General features: G+C 32.2%; 1 protein-coding gene across 1 annotated transcript in view; it reads right to left on the bottom strand.

Moving 5' to 3' along the window:
* The window catches only part of LOC129234665 (uncharacterized), a 111136-nt gene that overhangs the window by 59892 nt on the left and 26685 nt on the right, over positions 1-24559 (bottom strand). The window contains exon 2 of the mRNA XM_054868708.1: positions 5811-5909. Coding sequence (XP_054724683.1) covers positions 5811-5892 — 82 coding nt within the window. The 5' untranslated portion in view covers positions 5893-5909. The remainder of the gene's footprint in view (positions 1-5810; positions 5910-24559) is intronic.

The raw sequence follows: 24559 nt of genomic DNA, 5'->3' as shown, positions 1-24559 counted from the left end.
AAAGTATTTATTTATTGTTTAATCCTGGTTTTGTTTTAGTTGGTTTCTCGAATACCTACTTATAAGAGAATTAGCGTAATCTATGTATATAAATGGCTACTTCTGTATGTATGTCCGGGGTAAACTTCAAAACTAATGGACGAATTTTAACCATTTTTTCACCGTAGATAGCTACATTATCAGGAAGCAAGTTAGGCTATAATTTATTCTTAAATAAACTTAGTTCAAAAAAGTTATGATGGAAAACAATAAATTTCATGTAATTTCCCCATTAAATGATTTAACATAAAACCCATTGTTACAAAAATTCGTTGCCTAACAACAGATTAAAAGTAATCATAATGAAAATTTTGAATCAAGGCTTCTCTGGAGCAAGCATGATATTTATTGCTTTCTTAGGATTTTTATCCTTATCTATATACATAAATGGCTACTTCTGTATGTAAGGATGTCCGGGGTAAACTTTAAAACTACTGGACGGATTTTAACGATTTTTCACTATGGATAGCTGCTTTATCAGGAAGTAACATAGGCTATAATTTATTCCTGAAAAACTTAGTTTAAAAAAGTTATGATGGAAAACAGTAAATTTCATGTAATTTCCCCATTAAATGATTAAACATAAAAGCCATTGTTACAAAAATTCGTTGCCTAACAACATCAATATAAATAGTAATCATATTGAAAGTTTTGAATCAAGACTTCTCCGGAGCAAACATCGGTTTAAACTCATTTTAACATTTGGAAACTACTTTTTGCACACTTAAGAAAACATAGTAGAGAGCTTTTTTTTCTTTTTGTGTGTGTGTGTACTATTTAATTAAATAAAACGCACGTTTTTTTTAAAGTGATTTTTGTTTTTTTAATTCATATTTTGGAAATTCTTCAAATTTTTTTATGCTTAAATTCGCGCTTTCGTTTCTAAATGCAGACTATTTTGTTCTTTATACTTATTGCTATTTTACTTTTATGGGTAAGGAAGAAGCTCGATTTTTAATCACGTCAAAGCGGTGTGTTTTGAGTTCTTTCAGTTAAAACAGAAAACGAAAGAAAATAGCGATTGTTTCTCACAATTATTACTGATCCAGGCAACGCCGGGTATTTTTGCTAGTTATTATGTAATTTTGGATGCAACTTGCAAAATAACTTGCAAAAAACAAAATAAAAATATTATGCGTGTATCTTTTGGACACAAACAAAAATTTCGGTTTAAAACTCAAAGAAATATAGAGTATTTAATGTGTTAGATTTCTACACATTACCGTTAGTACCGTTAAACTTCTTAAACAATGTTTAAAAATATGTAAACGACAAAAAAAAAAAGAAAGAAAGAAAAAAAAACTTATGACTGCTACAAAAGAGAAAACACGAGATCATTCCTATTTCCCCTAAAAACACCCAATGCATCTCATCTAAAACTACGCATTTTATATTTAAAAATTTATTATTCATCGAGTAATTTTTATTATTTTTATTATTTTGTGTGTGTGTGTGCTTACAACGATAACTCTTGGGGTCTACGGGAATCCGCGAGCATATCCATCCTCTTGAGCGGTGGCGTCCATGTCCCTCGTAATCGATTTATTTATACCCGACCCTCTCCACTTTATATAAATCCTCTTTAAACAAAAACAGTGCCCTGCTCACATCATCCAGCATTAATTTGAATTTTGACGTCTTAAATTTAAATTACGTTTCTCGCAATTATGTTTAAGATAGGAGTCATTTATAGAAACATAAAATCCCAACGAGATGTTGTGTGCTGAATGGTAGATGCTTTTTAAATTTATTTTTTTCCATTCTTTTTCTTTTTATTTATTGATTTAGTTTTTTTAATAACTAGTGGTACCCGCACGGCTTTGCCCGTAATAGAAAAATTAAAAGGTCTTTTGGTTCGCCTGTATATTTACAAATAATGTATGGTGAATTTTCTCGCCAATTGGCTTGTACCCATGTTACAGTTCCACGTTATGATAATTTCGTATCTCGCCAATTGGCTTGTGCCCATGTTACGGTTCCACGTTATGATAATTTCGTAATTTACTCGTCCATCTTATGATATTTTTGTTCTTAAAATTGGAATAGAAAAGGAACCACATAGAAATTTCGAAAAATCGCTTCAAGGTACATACCCCCATGCTACAAACTAACTTTGTGCCAAATTTCATGAAAATTAGGCGCTATGCGCGTCACAGAGATCCAGACGTCCAGACATCTGACAGAAATCCTCTGGACAGAGAGACTTTCAGCTTTATTATTAGTAAAGATCATGAAAATTGAAAATGTTTGATATTTTGAAAACCTTCAACAAATTTGTTTTCTTTAATGGTATACATATTATATTTAAATATTACATATTACATTTTTGTACACAATTTGTACCATGTATGAAAACTAAAACTCTATTTTAATAGTCTGAAAGTTATTTGAAATTTGTCAGTTCTGCAATCGACAAATCTGAAAATTTGAATACTTTTATTGAAATATTTTGATTTAGTCGCAAGTCATTTACTTTTCCATACATCTTCGCCAAAGTGTGGGGCTCTTTCAGCATAATTTATTACAAATAAAAATCAACCAACCAATTAGAGACAGAACTCTTCATTTCTCGCCAAGACTCGTCATCTTCTTTATCCTAGTACTTTCAAAAGAATGAATTTGCTAACCAAAGACAAAATCCGCGAACCGTGTGGAAATGCCGGAAAATTACGACCGACGTGACTTGATGTCTAAATTTTGCCCCCTTTCGTGAAATGAGACTTTTTTTTTATATATTCATCCGACCATCGTTTTGCTCATCATTCCACCTGGCTGCTTCCCGTCAGCAAAGAAATGATTCTATTGTGCGTTGTAAACTCATATTTTATGGACTTTTGTCTGCCGTCGCTTTAGTCTAATTTATTTACTGCCATTGGCTACGTTGGACACATAACGCGTGGTGGTTGATCATGATAACTGCTCTTTTTTGAAAAAAAAAAGTCGAACGAAACAAAAACACGATTTCTGTTTGCATTCAAAATACAGCAGCTCTGATCTATAACAAGCCGTGATTTAACGATTTCCTGATTTTGATGACAGATTTTATTACTAAGAGTTGAACTGTGTAAAGATGTCCCTGTTATATCCTCATCTTGAAAAAATACTGTCTTAAGTTATTGTGAGCGCTTGTCATTTGGAATCGGCTCATTTGCTTTTCGTACTAAATTGCCTTTTATTTAGAAACTTCCGAACTTTTACAAGACATTTTACTGCTGCAGATTCTATTACATGTTAAAGTTTTCTAAATATTTGCTACATAAATACAAATTCATATATTGGCATAAAAATGTAAACAAAAAGAAAACTTTTTGAATTGAGAAAAAAATATAGTGAAAAGGTTGTGACTTTGTTCGTGATTTTTTATTACAATTTTCTTTTCTGGTTCGAATAGTTCACTCTTTTAACTTCTACTTAATTTAATTAATTATTCAAAATTTCAAAACAATTGTGCGAGTTATTCATATCACGAGGCTGCTTTAAAATATAGTAACGAGAAATCCAATTCCTAAGTGTTTTTTCACTGCGATGATAAGCTTGTTGCTAGAGAAATATACGTACAGGCATGAATGTCGCAACCTGAATAGGTTTATTACTGGAAGATTCCATTTTAGCTAGTGAATTACAAGAAATAATATAAAACATATACAATTTAAATATGCCATACCATGCCATATCCATTATGCCATAAAACATGCAATATTGATATTGCTAATTGCTGTGGGTTGAAAGCAGTTGATTTTCTTTTTCAAATTTTTATTCTAGAACTACGAGTATGTATGTAATTGTTTTACATTTGGCATTGTTGCTTGTGAATAATTAGACAATCTTAGAAAGCTTCAATTCCCGACATACGGAGTCTTATAATATGTGTTGTTGCTGTTAATCTGTGTTTATAAAAATGAAGTTTATTTTTGAGTGTGTGTGCTCCTTATATAAATCCACACTTTATGTCGTATTTTTGCTAAATTTGGCAGAAAGACCCTTTGATGCTTAGGAATTCACATAGGCTAGTTTTTGTCCCACTATGAGGAGCAAAATACTAAAATGGGGAGGGGGGATGCCTTATACAAATCCAGTTTTTGCCATATCTATGCTATCTAGACACAGAAGTTCTTCGATGCTCAGCAATTGTCAGATTTGTTTGCCAGAAAATCCGTGAAAAAAGAAACCGCACTAAGACTTATTAATGTAGCAAATATACACTGCCAGCCTCTGATAAGAGGCCCGACAGATTTTGTTGCAGGGAGGTTAAAAGTTTATAAATCCGGGTCTACGCGAAAAGCGGAATGTTTACGCCCATTAATTACAATGATTGAATTTTTGGAATTTCAAAGACATCCATAGAGGTCTAAATTTAAATTTTGAGGCATGAAATCTTTTTCTACACGTTGAAGGGGAATTTTTCCGCTATTTTTTATTATTTTTTTTAAAACCTGATTGTTGAATATGCGTCACTTGACACAAACTTTTATTTTCGATTTAGACCGTGCAACGCCGGGTAGGGCAGCTAGTGAAGAATAAAACATTATTTCCAGAAATTAATTCTTGTCTGTGAAGCGTTTCGTCTGGCAAAACAAAAGTACTTTTTTTAAAAAATATTTATTACGTGACTGAACTTTAAGAGGGGTGGTAAATTTCAGAAGAAGAAGGAGAGAATGTCTTGGCGAAGATTTTTAAAGAATTTTTTGCTCGATGAGTATTCTACGCTTACTATTATAACATGCTTAATTTTAAGCTTCAAATTTTAGTTAAATGTATAACAAGTAATTTCTTCAAGATTACTAGGTTTTGCTAATTTACGAGTGCAAAAATGTAAAAGAATAAATGCGCAATAGTTTTCAAAATTATGGATACTATGTGTTTACTGGTGGGGAATAAGAAAATGGCTATCTGTGTGTTTAAAACTTTACGGCCAATTTCTTTTGCTTAACTCTTTGCTGTGTAGCAATTAGCATTTCATTGCAAAGAAAACTGCACTTAGATATTTCGCTCTCTTTTTTTTTTTCCTTCAAGAAGTTCCATATAATTTGAAGAACGTACATAATTTCTTGAAAAAAAAATCACCAGACCATAAACTGGCTTCAAATTCATTAGTATAACGGTGGGGAATATGGGGATATTTAACTACAATATCATTGACATTAACTGCGGAAAGGTTTACACATTCATTATTCTTGCTTAATTCGATGAAATTATGTGCTTTCGTATGTCCTTTTACAGACTAGTAGGTAGAAAACTTTTAACTATTAATAGTTCATCTGATTTATTTAAAAATAAATAAATAAATAACAATTAATAAACAAGAAAAAAATTATATTGTTGTTAAAAGTCATCGGTGTTACCGACTCATAAACATTTCTGTCAACGCTGATGTTGCTTTCACTGTCTTCGGTAACAACGTTTGCTGACCCTATTTCTACATTCCGTAGATGTAACTTTACACCAAGAGTGATAGCTGTCCTGCACCAATTTAGCAGAGCCGTAGCAGACTCAGCACAATTATACTCCTTTGGATGAAAGTAATTTTTAACACTCGAATGAGTAAAAGACAATCAGTAAGTGATCACGGAAATGTTAAATTATTCAGGGCCGATGACGTGAGCAGGAAGTCAGCGAAAAATATTTCATCGCCTTTGAAATTGGTATAAAATCAGTAAAAAAGAATTTGTACAGACAGCTATGTTAATATACATGCATGTAACAGTTAAGAATTCATAAACGTGTAAATACAAGTAGATACATACATAGAGATAAGGTAGATATTTACTTACCTTGAACGATGACGGGTAAAATGGAAACAAAGCACGTTACCCAGAAAAAAATCATGATGATCTTATTTAGTTGTGGCAGCATAAGACAATTCTTGTTGGCTAAAATGGAAAATAAATATACATTTATCAGAAACGAATAGTATTAACTAGAAAATAAAATCATAGCAAATCTTAAATCATACTCATAAGCAATCTCTATTCAGCATTTATATTGTAGTGGTTGTAAATTTGCATTTACTTTCTTTATTTTGAATTGAAAATTAGCAGTTCCACAGTTAGATTAGCTCAGTATCAGTAACATATGTGCATATGAATTTTTGCTAGAAACTTCATAAAATTTGAGTGCGCCGATAAATATTTTCTTAATATAATAGAAGATGGCGAGATCTGAGAACAAGGGCAGCCAGAACTTTCTCCTGATCAGAAGTACTTACTTATCACTAAACTAGGATAGACAATATGGTTTGATCAGAGGATTATGGGGATAACTAGGAAAAAATGAAGAATTGAAGAAAACATTGAAACTGTTGAGCTTCCCTAAGAAATGGATAAAAAGTTAAGATTAAGAGAGGAAAAAAAAAGTAATGGAAAAGATTGGAAAAAGAGCGGCATTAAATGTGAAGGAAATCGAAAAGAAAACAAGTTTGGAAAAAAAAAATTTTTGTCGAAAAGAAAGGGAAAGAAAGAGCAGAAAGATTAATTTAACTGTTTAAGTATAACGAGTTAACTTTAGTGCTGGTCTTTATGAGTTGCCGGACACACTAAGGACGGCAATTTACTGCTTTAATACCCATTCTTACGGGTTGAAACGCATCATGACTGCAGACTCTCGCTAGTGAGCTAAATTTACTTTAACTACTAGTTGGTTGGCACTCTCAGTTTTAATGAGATGACACCTGTCTTCAGCTCGGTTATTCCTAATTCCAGACTGATGAGTCCGTAACAAGGACAAAACAGCAGTCTTTGGATGTGATAACCGGGTTGTCTGTATATTTCATGTGCCGGACACTTGTTTATTTATTCAGGGCCGATGACGTGAGCAGGAAGTCAGCGAAAAATATTTCATCGCCTTTGAAATTGGTATAAAATCAGTCGAAAAAGAATTTGTAGAAACAAGTTACTAAATTGAAATTTTAAAAACAAGTTACTAAAAAATATAAAAGCACAATATATTATTAAAATCACAAGTTGAAGATGCACGTGAGCAGATTTATGTAAATATGCCATGACGAATCTACATAGCCATCTACATAACCGCATAAACAAGCAAAAGCCTAATTCAATAAATAGCTTCACTCACGCATGAAACAAACCAATTGTCAGTAAATTTCCATGAAATATTAGCAAGCATGCGATATGATCTTGAATCGCTCCAAGGATAATATTACGTTATCTATATAATTTTCACGTTGCTCACGCAATGTGAGCTGAGATAGCAGCAAAAGTATCACACAAACATTATTGTCAAAATTTCTAAAACTTAGTTCTTTGTAGTTAAGTTGAGGAAAGAATTAGCCATCACCAAAAGTTAAATTAGTAATGAGTGGAGAAAAGAGGCTATCTTCTATCTGGTTTCAAATTAGGAAATGTTTTAAGTTTAACAAATAAATCGGTTGAAAACAGAAGAAATTTATTTCATAAGTATCGTAAAAAGGTATTTTGTGATATATATAATTTTGTGTAAATCACAAAATGTAAAAGAAAAAAATATGTAAAATTCTTTAAGGATGGAATTAAGTTAAAAAATTGTAAAGGGAATTTAAATAAATTCAAGTTCAAGTGAAATTAGTTCCAATTTTTAATAAATATTAAATTATTACTTTCAATTTTGAAAATAGAACTTAGTGCTCTATATAACTTTGAAGAAGTTGAATGCAACAGAATTGCTATTTCGTGTCGTAGAAAACTTGTTTTTACTTGAATTGTGATATGATTTTCAAAAAACAAATTTATAGTAAATAAATTCGCTCTGAGCATGAATTGATGGGCAACATTTTTCTCTTGAAACAAAATAAATTTATCTCTGAATTTTTTAAACTGTGAGTCTAGAAATTTAAAAAGGCTCTTAAAAAGAAACGTTCAAAAGAATGAAATATTTATTTATACTTGCAGACAGTATTTATATATATACTTTCAAAAGATTGGCTTTGTGCTTATTTATATCTTATTCTTTGATTTCAGTATCGAGCCGACCGGAGGTTATTTATTTCATTAATAAAATGTCTTTTTTCTTACCGTTAATAAGTCGTTACAGATGTAAGGTCTCTTATCTCGTCGTAGCTGATTTATAATCACTCATCTCGTCCTATCTGGTGTTTAATAGTTTATCTGATCTGAATTGGAGTATGATTATTTTCCTCCTTGTAACTGGCGTTTCATCACTTTTGTAAAGACCATGATAACCTGTACCAGTGATGCACGGGAAATAAATTATTTTTAAATATTAGTAAATGCAGTATTCTCAGTTACACTTGTATTTATTTTTGTAAAATCAATCTTTACAATTTATTTTATTGTCGTTTGGAACCCGCGCTATAGTCGTGTGTGTGTGTGTGTGCGTAGGAACGAGGGTAATGGGAAGAGAGTAATTCGGCGACATTTTTTTTTTTTTTAATTGTAAAAAAAGCAAATATAATGTAAATTGGTTTCACATCACCTTTTCTTTTCGTGAGTCCCTTAAAACCCCAAAGTGTGTTCCCCTGTTTTTCTTTTTTTTTCTACAACTATGGCACCGTTTGTGTAACACTAGGCTATATTTTACATAATGTATGTTGACAGTATCGTTTCTAATTTTTGCTGAGAACGGAACTTTCTTAAACGGGAATTCAAAGACTTCTCGGGTGAACAAAGACTTAAAGCTTCATGTTTTCGCCTTGTGCGCTCTAACCTGGACCAATGCAGTGTTATTTGGGGGGGGGGGGTGACCTTTAATAGGAGAGTAAAACTAAAATTCTTGAACAGATTCATACCAAATTTATTTCTAAATTACGTTAAAGAAGTATTTACGATTCCTTCAAAAAATTTTCTTCATGTTTATGCAGTTTACACGTTTGCAGAAGGATTCTAGTTTCAAATCTTCTCTTGAACTTTTCTGTCTTCTGTTTTCTTTTTCGTTTTTGTAAAGTACTTTTTGATTTAATAAAGTGTACTGAATTACACAATCGTATCCAATTTTTTATGCTAAAAGGTACAAAACTTATCTACCTTCCAAAAATGTTTGAAAAGTGCAACTATAATAATAAAAAAAATTCTTTTTAGAAATTTCCGTGCTCAGCCAGTATAGTCTTGGACGTTTTTTGGCTTTTGTCGAATGTCTTTTCATCCATAAACTCATCACTTTTTACATTGAAAATGGCGTTCCCTGTAACGCCGAAAAACGTGTCTGCTGTAATTGGCAAATTTGTGCTTTTTTTAACGTTGTTTTTCTTACTTTACGCCCATTGTTTATTTAATGCTTTTTTTTTCTTTTTGTTTTTAAAATTCTTCTTATTGCTAGTTTGACTTATATTCTTCTTCGCCATGTTTCTGTAAATACATTTTTCTGCTGTGTCAGTGTGTAACATTTTAAAAATTAAACATATGAATAAATCACTCTTTAATTTTCTCAATTATTGTTTCAGTAACTTTAAAGCAAAGTATAGCGTAGTAGTCACAATGTATGATATATATGACTCCGGTAACTGATCTTTTTGCATCCATGTGAGAGCAAATAGAAAAGGCAGTTAAAAACATTTACACAAAAGAAAGAATGAAAAGTAAAAGAAAAGAAAAGAAAGGAAATAAATCAAATGGAGTTCGTTACAGGCAGATTAAAAGTTTTAGAATCAATAAAGATTTGTTGTCGGAAATGTTACACATGTTGAACAGTTTTATGGTTTCAAAATCGACACTTGCAAAAACTGTTCAGAACTCCAAACATGGAAACAACCAACACCTTCTAGATTTGGAGCAAGCCACCAACGGGTTGCTCTCAGCTATGATTGCGCAACGTAGGTAGGCTGACGAAAAATCATCCGGAGTAGCTATTTTTCAAAATAAATCCTAATCCGATAAAAAGAGACAGTTTGGCGGTATTTTACTGTTCACTGCACTGCGCATACTTTGCTCAGATTCAGCTAAAGCGATTCAACTATTTGGCGAGGGATATTGCCGTTAATGTTTACCAACACGTGCCTTTTCACTCTCGTATAGAAAGACAAGTTATGCTAAAGAAATTAAGTTAATCGTCAAGTTTAAAATTACTAAGTAATACTGATAAAGTGTCGAATGGTTTTCAAGTGTGTTGTGCTCAATGGGGTCGTTTCCTTCAGTAAAAAGTACTACTTTTAGTCACTGAAATTGATAGAATAAGCGAAAATAATAATATGGGCCCAGAAAACACTTTCATTTTCCCAACAGTTATTTTTTAATTAACTTGATAACGTCACAAATGATGCATTTTGGCGCATCTTTCTACAGCGTTTCCACGTTATGATAATCAAGAAGCGAATTAAACATTGCACTCAACGCTTGCTCTCAACCATATCGTTGCCAATACATGCGAGTAAAGATGCGAATTAAATATTTTGCTCTGTGAGTGGCAACACTGAATGGCATTTCATCATTTGTGATGTCATTGGCAGAAATGTAAACAATGAAAGCGCCCCGATTTAAGTATTTCTTTTTAAAAATATTAAACTTAAGCAAATTATTTAAAAAATGGTCAGATGCTACGTTTTTAAACATGCTTCTTTCAGAAAAAAATACTTTTAAATTTTTGGAAACTACCCCATTGCCGAATAAATTATGAGGCAACGGGCCATAAGTCTCTATATTTGATTTTCTGAGAAATGATGACGTTCGTCAAAAGTGGATCTTTGCTATTTCAAGTAACTTTGAAAGAGTAAGTAAACGTTTTTAAAGTGCGTTATTAAATTGAATTATGTTCATTATATTTTAAACCTAAGCAAAATTTGAGCTCGATGAATTTAAAAAGTACAATGAAGTAGAAGTAGAAGTTACGACTGAACGGGATTTAAAACTGTCAGCTAAAATTATGCCTGCAATTGTTTATCCTGTTGGTTATTGTTCCACATCAAAATTTCCAGCAGATTGCCCTTCATACAAATCGTTGTTGTCAAGGTATATTAGACCATACATTTTCATGTAAATGATATTTTAATGCATCATCAAGATCGATGCTTACTAAAATATCTATCAGATGATATAATCACAATTTCCTTGTATTGCTATATAACAATTTCGACATTATCATCTGATAATGAGGACAATTTTCTAAGAGTTCATAATCAGAGAGTTGTCTTTTTGCATGTAATAAAAAATATACTAGAAAAATAAGAAAAGTACTTTCCTTTTGATTATTATGAAACTATTCATTCTGCAGTGTATTGTGAAAATACCAATTAATATATTTCTAAATGACTAGTGTAAATTCAAAAATCGCAGCATTTCTTATACATCCCACACAAAAGCGAATGAGAGAAAATAAAAAACTAATGAAATCAAATGAAAATCAAATTTTATTTGCAGAAACTTTTAGAAATTTTGTAGTGGAACCTCTAGATTTATATTTCAAGAGTTGTGTTTAATTTTTTCGTTGAATTTTCAATGTGATAAAACATTGGTTTTTTTTATTAATGTCAATTTATCATTTCTAACAATAATTATTTATTTTATATGGCTCTAATGTATGTTTCCCAATGTTATGAATAAGGAGGCATTGAATCCTGATCACAGTACTAAAATGTATAAATACAAGCAAAATATTTTTAATTCTAATAAAAAAAACATTCATTAATTGTATAAATGGTCTTTTAAAATTAAAAAACTGTTTTTTATATTTTATTTAAAAAAAATTTTGGTTTTAAAATTTATTTAAGGCGAAAATTTTTGAAAGTTGAAACATATTTTCTTGTTGCCGAACCTTATTTAAAAAAAAAAAAAAAACAGCATGGATTTTTATTTAAATCTAAATGTATTGCGCATAAAGAGAGAATAGTTTTTTTTCATTAATCTTTTTTTAGTATTGCTGGTTCGTAGGTTCGAATTTAAAAGCAACTTTGTTCAAGTACAGTGAAAAAAGAAAGCCTTTGAAAACGCCCACAGATATATGTTTTCTTAAGCTCAGTCTTGAAACTGATTTGTTAAATTGATTGACAGTTCATTTATTCATTCTTTATGCCAACAATTAAAAATCAGAGGCATTTAAAATGCATAGTTACTATTTTTATTTTCATTGCTTCTGGCAACAATTAAAAATCAGAAGCAAAACGCAAGATTATGACAGATAATGTAAGTTAAGAAATAGTCTTTAAAAAATATGAATAAATACACATAGATTGAACGTACATTACATTGGTAATTTTTATGACAATGCATATAATTAAACTATTCAGTACTTCTTTCATCAAAAAAAGGGGGGGGAGGGTAAATAATATTTTTTGAAGCGAATAAGTTTACTAATTTTGAATTTTGCTTCAGTTAAAAACTTGCTTCCTTTTAAATGAATTAATAATTTTCCTTTTTCTACTCGTTAAACTAAGTGAAAGGGAAAAACGTAGAAAAGTGATTTTGCAATATATATATATATATATATATATATATATATATATATATATATATATATATATATATATATATATATATATATATATATATATATATATATATATATATATATATATATCGGCGATTCTAAAAGCTTACTGGTATAATATTACAAGAAAACGATGTAAAGGAAAAAACTATGAGTGAGTCGTGCTTTCGTAGTCCTACGGCTTGTCCCAGTCTAGAAGGTGTTGCAGCAACACACGTAAAAAGATCCTCTCGTTTTACTGAATAAAAACCATAATATTGTGTTTCCGTTTCCAGCGGAGGCGTAGTTTATCAGTAATCGCTTCTTAACAATAATTACAACTGCTAGCATTGTGAAACCAGAAAATGTAAAGTAACTAAAAACGTCAATCTAAGTTTAAAAAATTAAAAAAAAATGTTGTGTGTATTCTGTGTAGTAGTTGTTTCTAGTGTAGTTTGCGTACTTGTTCAGCACTATTTGTACAGATAGTGCATTCCTCAGAGATTGGCACCTATTTTTGAATGTGTTACCACTATCAACGGATGCCATTACTACTTCAAAATTTTCACGTCCAGTTATCATCAGATGGGTGCATCAGGACTTTTATGATGCGAATTATACAATGTCTAAGCCAAATAGGTACTCAAGGGAAAGGGATCTTTAGTCGAATACGACATTGACGCTCGCGATTTTTTGCATCTTCAAAATCCTTCAGCTTACAGCAGGTTTGATTTCGCAATTTCGGTCGCAAGTGACCAACGCTGTACCACAAAGCCATCCTGCCGGTCACTACACATCATGCTTTATTTGAAGATTTCAAGTAACTAATACATTCATGTAACAAATTAATTTTTAAATTGGAGATTAAATTTATGAATTTAGTTACAATAACTTATTTTACCTAAATTAAGAAAAGTTAAAAAAAAAAAAACTAAATAATTTCCTTGAAAAAATAAATTTAATCCTTTGAACACCGACCTTAATCAATCAAGAACAGTTGGCAGTCCTTAGCTGATCCAAAAAATAAATAAATAAAGTAACAGAATGAAGGATCAATATCAGTAACGATATGCTACTTATTTATCTTTCTTTCCAACACAGGTAGCCTCTTAATTCTTTAATTACCACTTTAAAAATTACCAAAGGATAAACTCTGAAAAATAGCAATTTATCTCCTTCTATTAGTTTTCATTGGTTCTTGTTCGTCTTGTAAAGGAGGGTCATGATGACCGTGTTCTGAGTCTTGCCTAGGGCACGAGATCGCTTATTGCTCTTCAATAGGACGGTTTTAATTCAATAGAGGCTCTCCAGTCGGGAAGACGTAATTGCAGGCTTCACCCGAGATGATGAATCGTGAAAAGGGGAGATGAAGGTAGGAGGAACCTAGGAGGAGCACGTTTACGGTATACCGAAGTGTTTTCATCGAGAAGAAAGTATACGGGGCGGGAAAAATGCTCATATGCGACAAGGCTAGCTTTGCTTTCAAGAAGGAAGCAATGAAATGAGCTTGTTCCCGATGAGCAAAAGTGAAAGGAAATGTTTTCTTCCTGAATGGATATTATTTCTTAAATTGGAACAGTGGTTTCCAACCGTGGCGCGGGCCACATCCGACCCGCAATGCTGATCATTGTGGCTCGTTGTTTTGTCCAACGTTACTAATTAAAACACACCATTAGAGACAGTGTCACACATTTTGAGCCAAATATTCAATAATTGGTTTCTGAAAAGCATGCATTTAATAAAATAAGCTTCAAAGTAATGATAACAACAATTCTTAGTTTGTAATATCTCATTTTTTTTCCATACTGTCCGATGTAATTTAGAAAATAATTTAAAAATTTGAATCTGTATATATATATATATATATATATATATATATATATATATATATATATATATATATATATATATATATATATATATATATATATATATATATATATATATATATATATAATAGCAATATAATATTGAACAAGAAAGAACGGAAATTTGAAAGAACGAAAATTTGAAAAAAAAATCCAAAATACCCTGGGGCCTCATCGGGGGGGGGGGGGGACTCCCCAAGGGGGTAGGAAAAAAACCATGAGATGTTTCGTGAGTGTTACTGGTGAAATTGCCTAAAAAGCAGCAAGTCACCGATATCTCACAAAACAAGCAATAAGGGGTACTGAAAGTTCAGAATATAAGCATGACAAAAAGTAATTAAATTGAACATTTACTAACCAAAAAAACAAGCTTTACAGAAAGTTAATTACTACAATTTCACAACTAATTTAAACGACAAGAGAAAAATTCACAAATTATTAGTCTTGATTGCGGTTGATTTTCTGTTTTCCAATTTCAGAACTTTTTCTTTATGTAGCTGAATACGCGATGAAATTATCCTGAGAATTTGAAAAATTGCTAATCAATAGAAGATTACAAAATTGAAAAAAAAAAAAAAAACCATTCGTTAAAGAATGTGAAAAAACAGAGAGAGAGAGAGAGAGAGGGGGGGGAGGGAGGCTTCCACCTCCCTTAATTCAGAAGACTTGATTTCGATGACGAAATCAGTCATGTTTGTAACACAGTAGTACTGAACTAAAATTTCTATCTGCGTTACAATGTAGCACAATTTGATTTTCATGCATAGACTCCAAAGAGGGGAAAGGTTTCAGGAGGCCCTTAAGTTCCCTTATTTTTAAATAAGGGAACTTAAGGGCCTTCCGTTATTTTTAAATAAATTTCCCTCAAAAGAAAAACTAATTAAGTGTATTAAAAACGCAAAGGACAAATTTTCTTTAAAAAATTGCTATTCATTATTTTATGAATACTGCGTTGAATAACTTACTTTTCCCCACATTTTTTTGAAACTTGCTAGTTTATTTTTTAAACGGAGTGTAGTAAGAACTCTTGGGGTTTAAGAAGTAAAAGACTCCAAAAGAGTTTTTGATAAACTTGTCTGAGAGAAAACATTTTAAAATAAACTTTACTTTCAAATTTTACGAAACTTTAAAATGCTTGAATGTTTCGGATTTCAATCACTTGTTTTTTGAAAAAATTATAAGGACAGGCATTTCTTTTGAGATCCCCTCTAAAATTTGCATATTTATTTATTGGACATAATTGATTAAAGAAATTAAAAAGTATAACGCAATACGATTGTACTCTTTATCTCAGTCTGTCATCATGCTCATGACAAATAAAGAAACTATCTGAATTTGAAAAGGAGGAAATTATTGCTTGCAGAAAATTTGGAATGGTAGACGTGAAACTGCTGGTAAAATAAACAAATCTAAACCTGTAATTCATAACTTTTTAAAGAATAAAAATGAATGTGACGAGAAAAAACATTCAGGAAGGCCTCTTTCCTTTTACCTCACTCCAGAAACGTGCAATCGTATGTAAAGCTTGCTTTATGAGCCTAAGTTCTATGCAAATTAAAGCGGAAATTAATTTACCAAGCACTTGCCGAATAATGCGTGATGTTCTGAAAACAATCCAACATTAGATATCCTAAACTACGGTCACGTTTACCACTTGTAGAACTTTCAAAAAAAAAAAAATTGCATTGAAATTCGCAAAGAAACAGGTTTTCTTTTATCTCGATAGAAGTTTTTCATATTTTCTAAAAAGAAAAATATATATATTAAAAAAATAAAATAAATAAATAGTTTTAGTTTGGACGGATCAAACGGTTTTTGCCATTGAAGGTATGATGTGGATATGCAAGGAAAAAGAACCATTATTTTCAAAATGCTGATTCAGAGGTGGCTCTGTCCCTAATAAAATAAATAGTCTCCATTCAAAGTAGCACAAGTTCAGAATCATGTCTTGATATTCTAACTGAAATATTTTTACCCCCCCCTCCCTTATCACTGATGGTGATCAGAGGTTCCCCGATGGGAGGCCACAGGAGGTCACTGTTGAACTCCCAAAAATTTCCTTTGCCGGAAAATGTTGTCTGACGAATCGGCAAAAATATCATCATTCGGCAAAAGTTGAAGTTCTATTCAGCAGAATAATCAACATTCGGCGAAATTTGGAGTTCCATTAGGAAAAAAAAAATACATTATTAGGCGAAACTTAAGTTCTATTCGGCAAAATCCAGGCTAATTCTGTGAAACTTTTAAATAGGTTTCTAAAAAAGGAGGGTTCGGATCTTTGGATAACGGTTCTTTATGAAGCATGCACAGTGACCAATTATTTCTTCGTTGCTCAAGGAATATGAGTCTTCTGTGGTTAAAACTAACTGCTAGATTCAAAATGTGTCGGAGAAGTGCAACCGTAATAAACTAATCAGAGCTAATGACTTTTCTAAATCGTAAAAGTTTCAGCCTGCAGTGACACACTTAAAACAGACCAGCAAGAAGTAAAAAATATTACATTTACGTATTTCATATTACAAAAACGAATGAAAATAAAGAAACTATTTTCAAAACTTATAATATGTTTTATATCTGATAAAACATATATCTGATAAAACATTTCTAGGGATGATGTCTCATCCCTAAAAAATACATACTTTTAAGCCACACGCACACACACACACACACACGTTTTTCTAAGCACAAAACTAAGGCCTAATGAGTAAAGCCTGCTCATTAGAATAAAAGTTAAATGGTGCTATGTTGACACCCCATTTAGCGGTGTATTCACATTATGAAGTTTTTCCACTGTGCAACGTCTAAGATTAATAAAAACGTCTAAATTGGTGTTCAAAAAATTAATTATTTGCTTACATAGAAGAGAGTAATTGGAAGGAGGAGGAGGAACATAATTTCAGAGTTTTCTGAGGGGGGGGGGGTCAAAGGGCATAAAATCAATGCATTTTACAGGAAAAAAAAAACAACAAGAGAGAAGCAAAAATGAATAATCACATTATGTTTCTAAATTTCAGGGAGTCAACTGAGCCCCCTGATTGCCCAAATGACGGACCTGGAGGATGCGGGGATTGCTACCAAATTCAAAATCCGAAGGTATCGATAACATCTTTCTCCAATAACGAGTGCTCGAATTTCTTCTTCACTGTCAACCAGTTTCTTTCGCGAGGGCCATTTTCTGTTAAATCCGAGATCATCTTCCGTGTCCCACGAGGAAGCAGAGAACGGTCCATAAAAAAGGAAAGGCAGCACAAATCTTCACTTCGGAAGAAAAGAAATTGCCAAGTCGACCCTTTAACGAGCAGCAGAATAAGGTTATCGAGCCGAACACGAGCCTTAACGAGCTGGTTCAGAGTCGTGGATAACGGATCTGCGCCCTGTCCGTTCCGCTGTGCAAAGGTCGAGGTGAGATGGACTCGCTCTAAACAAACTTGTATCTACCTGAGGAATGAGAAAAACCAGTCCTCGGGACCATATTTTATGGCTCTCTATTGAAGTTTTTTTTTTTTTTTTTTTTTTTCAACGCTCGATCTTTATGGAAGCTGATTCCCAGGGCTATTGTGACTGTGAGTTGCATCGCTGGAAGCATTTTTATATGAGTGCTAGGCAATTTAGTTAGCAGTTTTGCAGTTGCTCATAGCTTGATTGTGGTCAAACCAAAACACGGTTGCAAGATATTTTTAAATTTTTTAACTCTTTGAAGTATTTTAAAACTTTTCTACTAATTTAACCCTCATGTTTTTAAGAATCATATTTTTTATTGTATTACAGAGAGCTGGATCAAGAACAGGGTCCGATTAAAAGACGGCCTCACAGATCCCTGGACTTTTCCACACAAAGTTCTAAGGATACCATAATAACTTAAATTTTTCTCTTCCTTTCTTTTTTTTAAATTTTTTCAAGCACAAATCACATAAAGTAGCAACATTTCGTCTCCGTGCCGATTTCATCCCACTAAGTTTCTCTGGTCTGACAGTGTCGCTACCGGCGATATATTTCTTTTGGTTGCGGTCAAGAGCTCTATTTATCTATCGTACTTTTATGAGAGTATTCCGCTGCGTTGCCGCTTGGGAGCACTTATTTCGATTTTTGAAAACATGACTTATCGTAATTGCTCTTTTGAATTTATTCAAATGTGTGTAATTGACACATCTGTTTCGGGCCAAGCTGTAAATGAAATGATCCGAGCGTTTTGCTACGGTTAAATTAATTTCACGTAGAGCAGGAAGGCGCCATATTGGTGAATATGATGTTCCTGTTTTCGTCTTCTACACAAGATTGGAGTAAAAACGTTGATGCAGAGTATCCTATGTGCCAAAAACGTTTTTATGAAGACTAACAGGAATAAATATAGGCACGTTGCCCTCAATGCACGTCGAGACAAACACAAAATATGATCCAGGTCGAAGAACAAACAAAAAATCATTTGTGTCACTAGGCTTTAAAAAATCAATCTTACATTTGTTAAAGTATTGAGTAAAAACATGCGTAATCTGTGATGTTTTTCTTTTATACAATTCCTAATCTGTATTTATTATTACATATTATTACCAGATTTTTAATCCATTATTACCTCTTTTAGAATGTGTTTTGGAGGAGGACAAAATAAGACAACAATTTTAAGTTCTTGAAAAATGGCATTTTTATTTATTTATTTATTTTTAACGGAAAACAAAATTACATTTAATGTATTTACTATTAAATACCATGTTCAGGCTTAGTTGGTGGTGCTACATAAATGTTTTTTGATTAATTGATCGTAACATATGTTAATCAGAGACTAAAAAGCTCGGGGGGGGGGGGGGAGGGGCGGACGAAGTATGGCTCAACTTATTTTTTGTACTATACCTTAGACTTCATTTAGTAGCACAAGTACGTTACTTAAAAGTATTAAACTCATCACTTTATGACGCATTATCTGCCGAGTTCTGGTTTAAAGTATGCAAAGTTATGACAGACAATTGAATTAACCAAACTTATAAACATAATGTGGTGGAGTGCATGCTTTTCGTGGGCAATAAAATGACAGCTTTGTCATTTTGCTGCTAAAAGGATCTCTACAGAAAAGAATGAATCACAAAAAAAAAAGACAAAATCCATTCGTCTCGACTAGTTATTAAAATAATAGGTATCATACCAAGAATAGTAAAAATCAAAATAAAAATTTATTTCATTTTTATGATTCACGAAACATTGAAATTTAGCATCATTTCCAAAAAGTTGGCTTAAATTCCCAACACACTGAATGTCAGCATTGAAAGAAAAACCATTATACAATGCATGAATATCCCTAAATTCTTCAACAATGAAGGTCAGGATTTTTTTGTTTTCCCCTCCAGAAAAAAAACCAAGTTATAATCGCAAGATAACGCTCATACCACGAGCTGGTATTTTGTTGCGTGACAAAGTCCCAACTCTCATTTTGTCCCTGCGGGAATATCGGTTCTTTATACATTTACGTTCCTGTTGGTGAAATCTTAGTATGCGCAACACCATGCGGAACTTCTGGATGTAAGCAGTCACATGAATAGCTTCACGTGAGGAAACGCATTTCATCCATAAACTGGGCTATTCACGTCTTCCAGAAGAATATTGGATGATTTAACGCTGTCCCCTCGGCAATGTTCTACCGTTTTGAGAAGAAAAACTGGATTCCCAAAATCTCACCACGTCCTAACAGAACTGTATTAATAAAATATAAAAGTTGTTTTTTATTTCTAAAGACTATTATAAGGTCCACACCAAAAGGTCTGTATGCTCGAACTCAAGAGTAAATTCGAACAAGTGTATTGGGGGTAAAAAAAAAGCTTCTGAATACGCCCACGAATATACGCCTGCTTAAAATTCAGCCTTGAAGTTAATTTGTTAACAATTCATTTATTCGTTTTATTCATTGTTTTTGGCAACAATTAAAAGCAGGAATAAAAAACGCAGGCATTATGACAGAGAAAGTAAACTGAGAGTAAATAAAAGCTTAATAAAAAATGCTCTTGCATTTTAAGAACTTAATACGATAGACTTTTTAATTTACTGAAAAAAAAAGTGTTAATCAAATTGTCCGAAATCGAACACAAAATCAATAGAATTAGCTCAATAAATCCTGTAAATTGTTTATGCAAGAACGTCATATTCAGCTATTTAGATTACAACATATTATCATAAAAGCTAAAAGGTAACCAAAAAAAACAATTCATTGAAGCATCACTTTAATGTCTGAATACTTATTAACAATCCATCAAAATTCAAATTTGTTAACTAGCTTCTTTAACGTATGCTAGTAAAATTCCTTAAACTCCTGTTATTGCAGGAAAGTATTATGATTTTAGAAAAATCCTTAAAGTTTTCCAAAATGATATTAAAGTTCACATTTTTGTTTGAAGATCCTTCTGTTTTCTAAATAGAAAGTGGAAACTTCAAAAGAATAAATAGGTAACTTAAATAGGGTACGTAATGCTAAATATATATTTCAATAAACAATTGCGTAACAAAAAATAAATAAACTAAATTATACATTAATAATGATTACAAAAAATCAAAAGAAAACTTCCAAACAATTTTTTCTCATATGTGTATGTTGGCTCTGTGTGTTAATGAACGACAGCTTTTTGATGCATTATTTTCCTGTAATACAACAGAAGCGTTATTTAACAGAAGTATTCCTTTTTTCCATTGCTAGATTTCCTGTTTAAATCCCCTATTAAGCTTGATTCGTGCGATTTTTTTGTTACTCTTTTTGAAAAAGAGTTATTTTGTATTTAATAATGCTATTTATGAGTTCTTACATTTCATATCATTAAATAAATGCGAACCTTGTGTTAAGTAAAAAAAACAAACAAACATTTATTTTTCAAATACCTCCTAAGAACGAATGAATTAGTAACGGCGCGATTGCGTTTTTAGCAACAAAACAAAAATTCAAACTACACTGCCATTATATTGTTCTTGCAAATTAAAATATTTTCGTTATTACTTTGTACAATAATATTATACAAGTTTCGAGATAAATGAACACAATAAACAACAAATCAAAAACAAATTGAGCACATTTCGCTCATAGCCATCAAGTGTTTTCATAACAAGTACGAAATTATGCCATCAACCCCACATTTGTATTCATAACTACTCTAGCTCTGAGAAAGGACAGATTGAATTCTCTCGAGAACAATTTCAACGCTTTTGCTGCTATATTACTACGTTGCTCGGCAGCGCTTAGCCTCGTAATTCCAGCTTTCAAGAGGCAAACTCTTTTAAATAACAGTCCTTTCTTCTCAATTTTGTTTTTGCTTATTTGCCGATGCAGAACTCTAACATATTAAGAGTATTCAACTGTTCACCTCTGCTTGCCCACCGATGCAGAGCGCTCCTCACCGAGGAACGCCCTTTTAATGCGTGATGCTTTGACAGCATCACAAAGCTTTCCGTTTTGTACGCGATTTAAAAGGTTTGACTTGGTATAAGAGAAATTGTTAGAATTTCGCTTTTACCGTTTTGTATGTGAATTGCGTTTGTGAATTTACGTTAGTGCATGACAAAGAATTTAATCGAATGCGATATTTTTACGATTAGGGGACGTCCACAAATGATGTCACGCTTGGTGGGCATTCGTGAAATTGTGAGTTTGTGACAAGGGGGAGGAAGAAGGTAATAAGAAGTGTGACATCACATTTTTTTTATCACAGTGTGTTTATGAAAACAGTAACAGGTGACAAGGGGTGAGGTAAAGGGTTACACTTTGTGACACAGGATTAGAGGGAAGTCAAATGTGTTGAAAAAAGTGTAATGTCGTTTATGGACAGCCCCTTCATCGAATTTTGGTGCATTACTAGGAGGGGCGGACCTTATATGTTGCTAGATCTATTTTCGATACTTCATTCAATTTTTAAGTTTATGCTTCACCATGTTTTCAAAAATATATAAATAAATAAACTGGGTGAAAATCATTAACAGTCCTGATGCATTTTAAAGGGGGTTCTTATAATCATGTAGAATTCTGGGTATAAAATACACATGTTCAATAGCGTTTGTTTTGACAAACAGTTACTTAAATAAACCATACGTAGCTTAGCTTCGAGATCAACCTTTCTTGCAATTATGAAGCTTTTCCGAAATCTTTATCGGAACTAGAAGGTCGCCCCTCAAGGTATGACGGGTGAAAATTGCTTCTACATTTTAACGAAGCCATTTCCTGTTTGATGATAGTTTGATGATTGAAATTGTAACCCTAACTCCAGAGGATTAACCCTAAACTCCAGTAAGTAGCGTTCATTGTTGACCATTTTTTCGTTTCTTCATTCTCCTGAAATGACACAGTCTTACCAGCAAAACACTTAAGTTACCTGATCGAGTTCAGCCTTGTCATAATAAAGCCTTTCCCCACATCTTAAACAGTACCAAAACATATTATTAAATTATCATGCCGTGGCGCGAGTTTCATTGTTGAAACTCGCGGGTTACTCGAACATTGGCTATTATATATATATATATATATATATATATATATATATATATATGAGAATTTTTGTTTAAACAGCAAGCTTTTTATAAAATTTATAATGCATATAGTGATCTATTTAACTATCAATCCGCTAAAACGTTTAAGTGTAAATAATAGAGTGTAAATATTTAGTGTTGTTTTAATTATTTTTTAAAAATTGAGTCATCGAGCGTAAAATCAAACACAGTAGTACCTTCTTTAAGGGACACCTTCGACGCAGGCACACCTCTGTTTAAGAGAGCTTTTTTAGGTCTCAGTCCCTTTGAATGGGGGCCCTTCATGCATTTTCCTCTAATTAAGGGACACTCGGCTTAAGTGAAAGTCACAGAAATGATAGTAATAATAAAGATGATGATGATTTAAAAAAAATTAACATTAAATTTGCTTGAAGGTTCACCTTTTGTCTAAAAGTTTGACTGGTAAAAATTTAACATTGATATGCACAGAGAAGCAAGTTAATTCTATAAGTCTTACTGAAACCTACATGCATACTTTTCCCTCTCATCAATTTATACATGTGGACTCAGCACCGACGAATGCCCATGACACGTTTCGTATAGAAGACTTAAGAGCAAGAATCTGAGAGAGTGTAACGCTTGTGATTCATGACATCTCAGACTTTATTCCAAAAAATCCCAATTATTACTTATCTTGTTAAAAGCCCAAATCCAGAAATTTTTGTTCTGAAGTGGAGTTGTTCAGTTTTTACTGGCCCCTAAAAGTTAAAAATTGATAGGTTTTACTTGACCCTACTTTGTTGCTTGGTAAAAACTTTTTTTTTTTTAATCAATGCAGCTTTAAAACAAAAACGCTTAGAAATAGACTAAGAAAATCATACTTCGTTTGAAGACTTTTGTTTTGTATAATTTTGAACAGCATTATTCAGTACGAATATATGCAATTTATGATATAAGTATTAGTCACAGCACAATTCAGATTATTCTATTAATATTTCTTTTCTGCTTTAAATGCGCTGCAATCAATTCAGAATTCAAAAACTACTGACCGGCGATGTCCAAAATTTAAATAATACCGAAGGAAAGCCATCATGCTTATTATGCAGATAGTGAAAGAACAATTTCTCTTCAAAGAATTCCTTTTGGTAGTTAAAGTTTAAAAAACAAAAAATCGCCCGTTGTGACGTAAACAAAGGGGGTAGACCGACGAGTGAATGAACCGACCCCAGTGAACAAACAGGAGCAGTTCGTTTAAATTTTTGACGGTTATTATTTTTGCTTTAAATTTACTAATGGGGCTGAAAAAAAAAAAATGCGTCTTTTTCATAGACTTATTAGGTCGCACACAGTTTCATAGTTAGAGCATAGAACAGAACAGTGATTTGGTTGTTTTCGATCTGTGATTTGTTTTAACTAACGTATGAACTCGGAGGAAAACAATGATCTCAGTTTATCACGTCAAGTTTGCGAGGTATAAAGGGCTCAAGTGAACGATTAAAAAAAAAAAAAAGGATATTTTAGAAAATATGGGATATAAATGAAACGCTTTTTTAGGGAAGCAACAATGACATACATTACATATCCAATACAAAAATTTACCATTTATTATTACTGATGAACATGGTATTATTAATGCTGAAAGTTAATTTTTTTTGCAACAAAAATAAAATGAATTAATATTTGTCAAAAATGTATTAATATTTTTTGTAACGAAAAACATTTTATTTTAATTTTAAAAGGTTCACGTCAGCCAATAGAAGAGCAGATTAGCTTCCTGAGATAAGTACTCTTCCACGAAAAGAGGAGCACTCAAATGAGGGTGTTGAGAGTAAAAACACCGGAAGTGGTAGAAGAAACAT

The sequence above is a fragment of the Uloborus diversus genome, chromosome 1 (assembly GCF_026930045.1).
Source record: "Uloborus diversus isolate 005 chromosome 1, Udiv.v.3.1, whole genome shotgun sequence".
Taxonomy (NCBI): domain Eukaryota; kingdom Metazoa; phylum Arthropoda; class Arachnida; order Araneae; family Uloboridae; genus Uloborus; species Uloborus diversus.
This window is presented reverse-complemented; position numbering and strand designations above follow the sequence as displayed.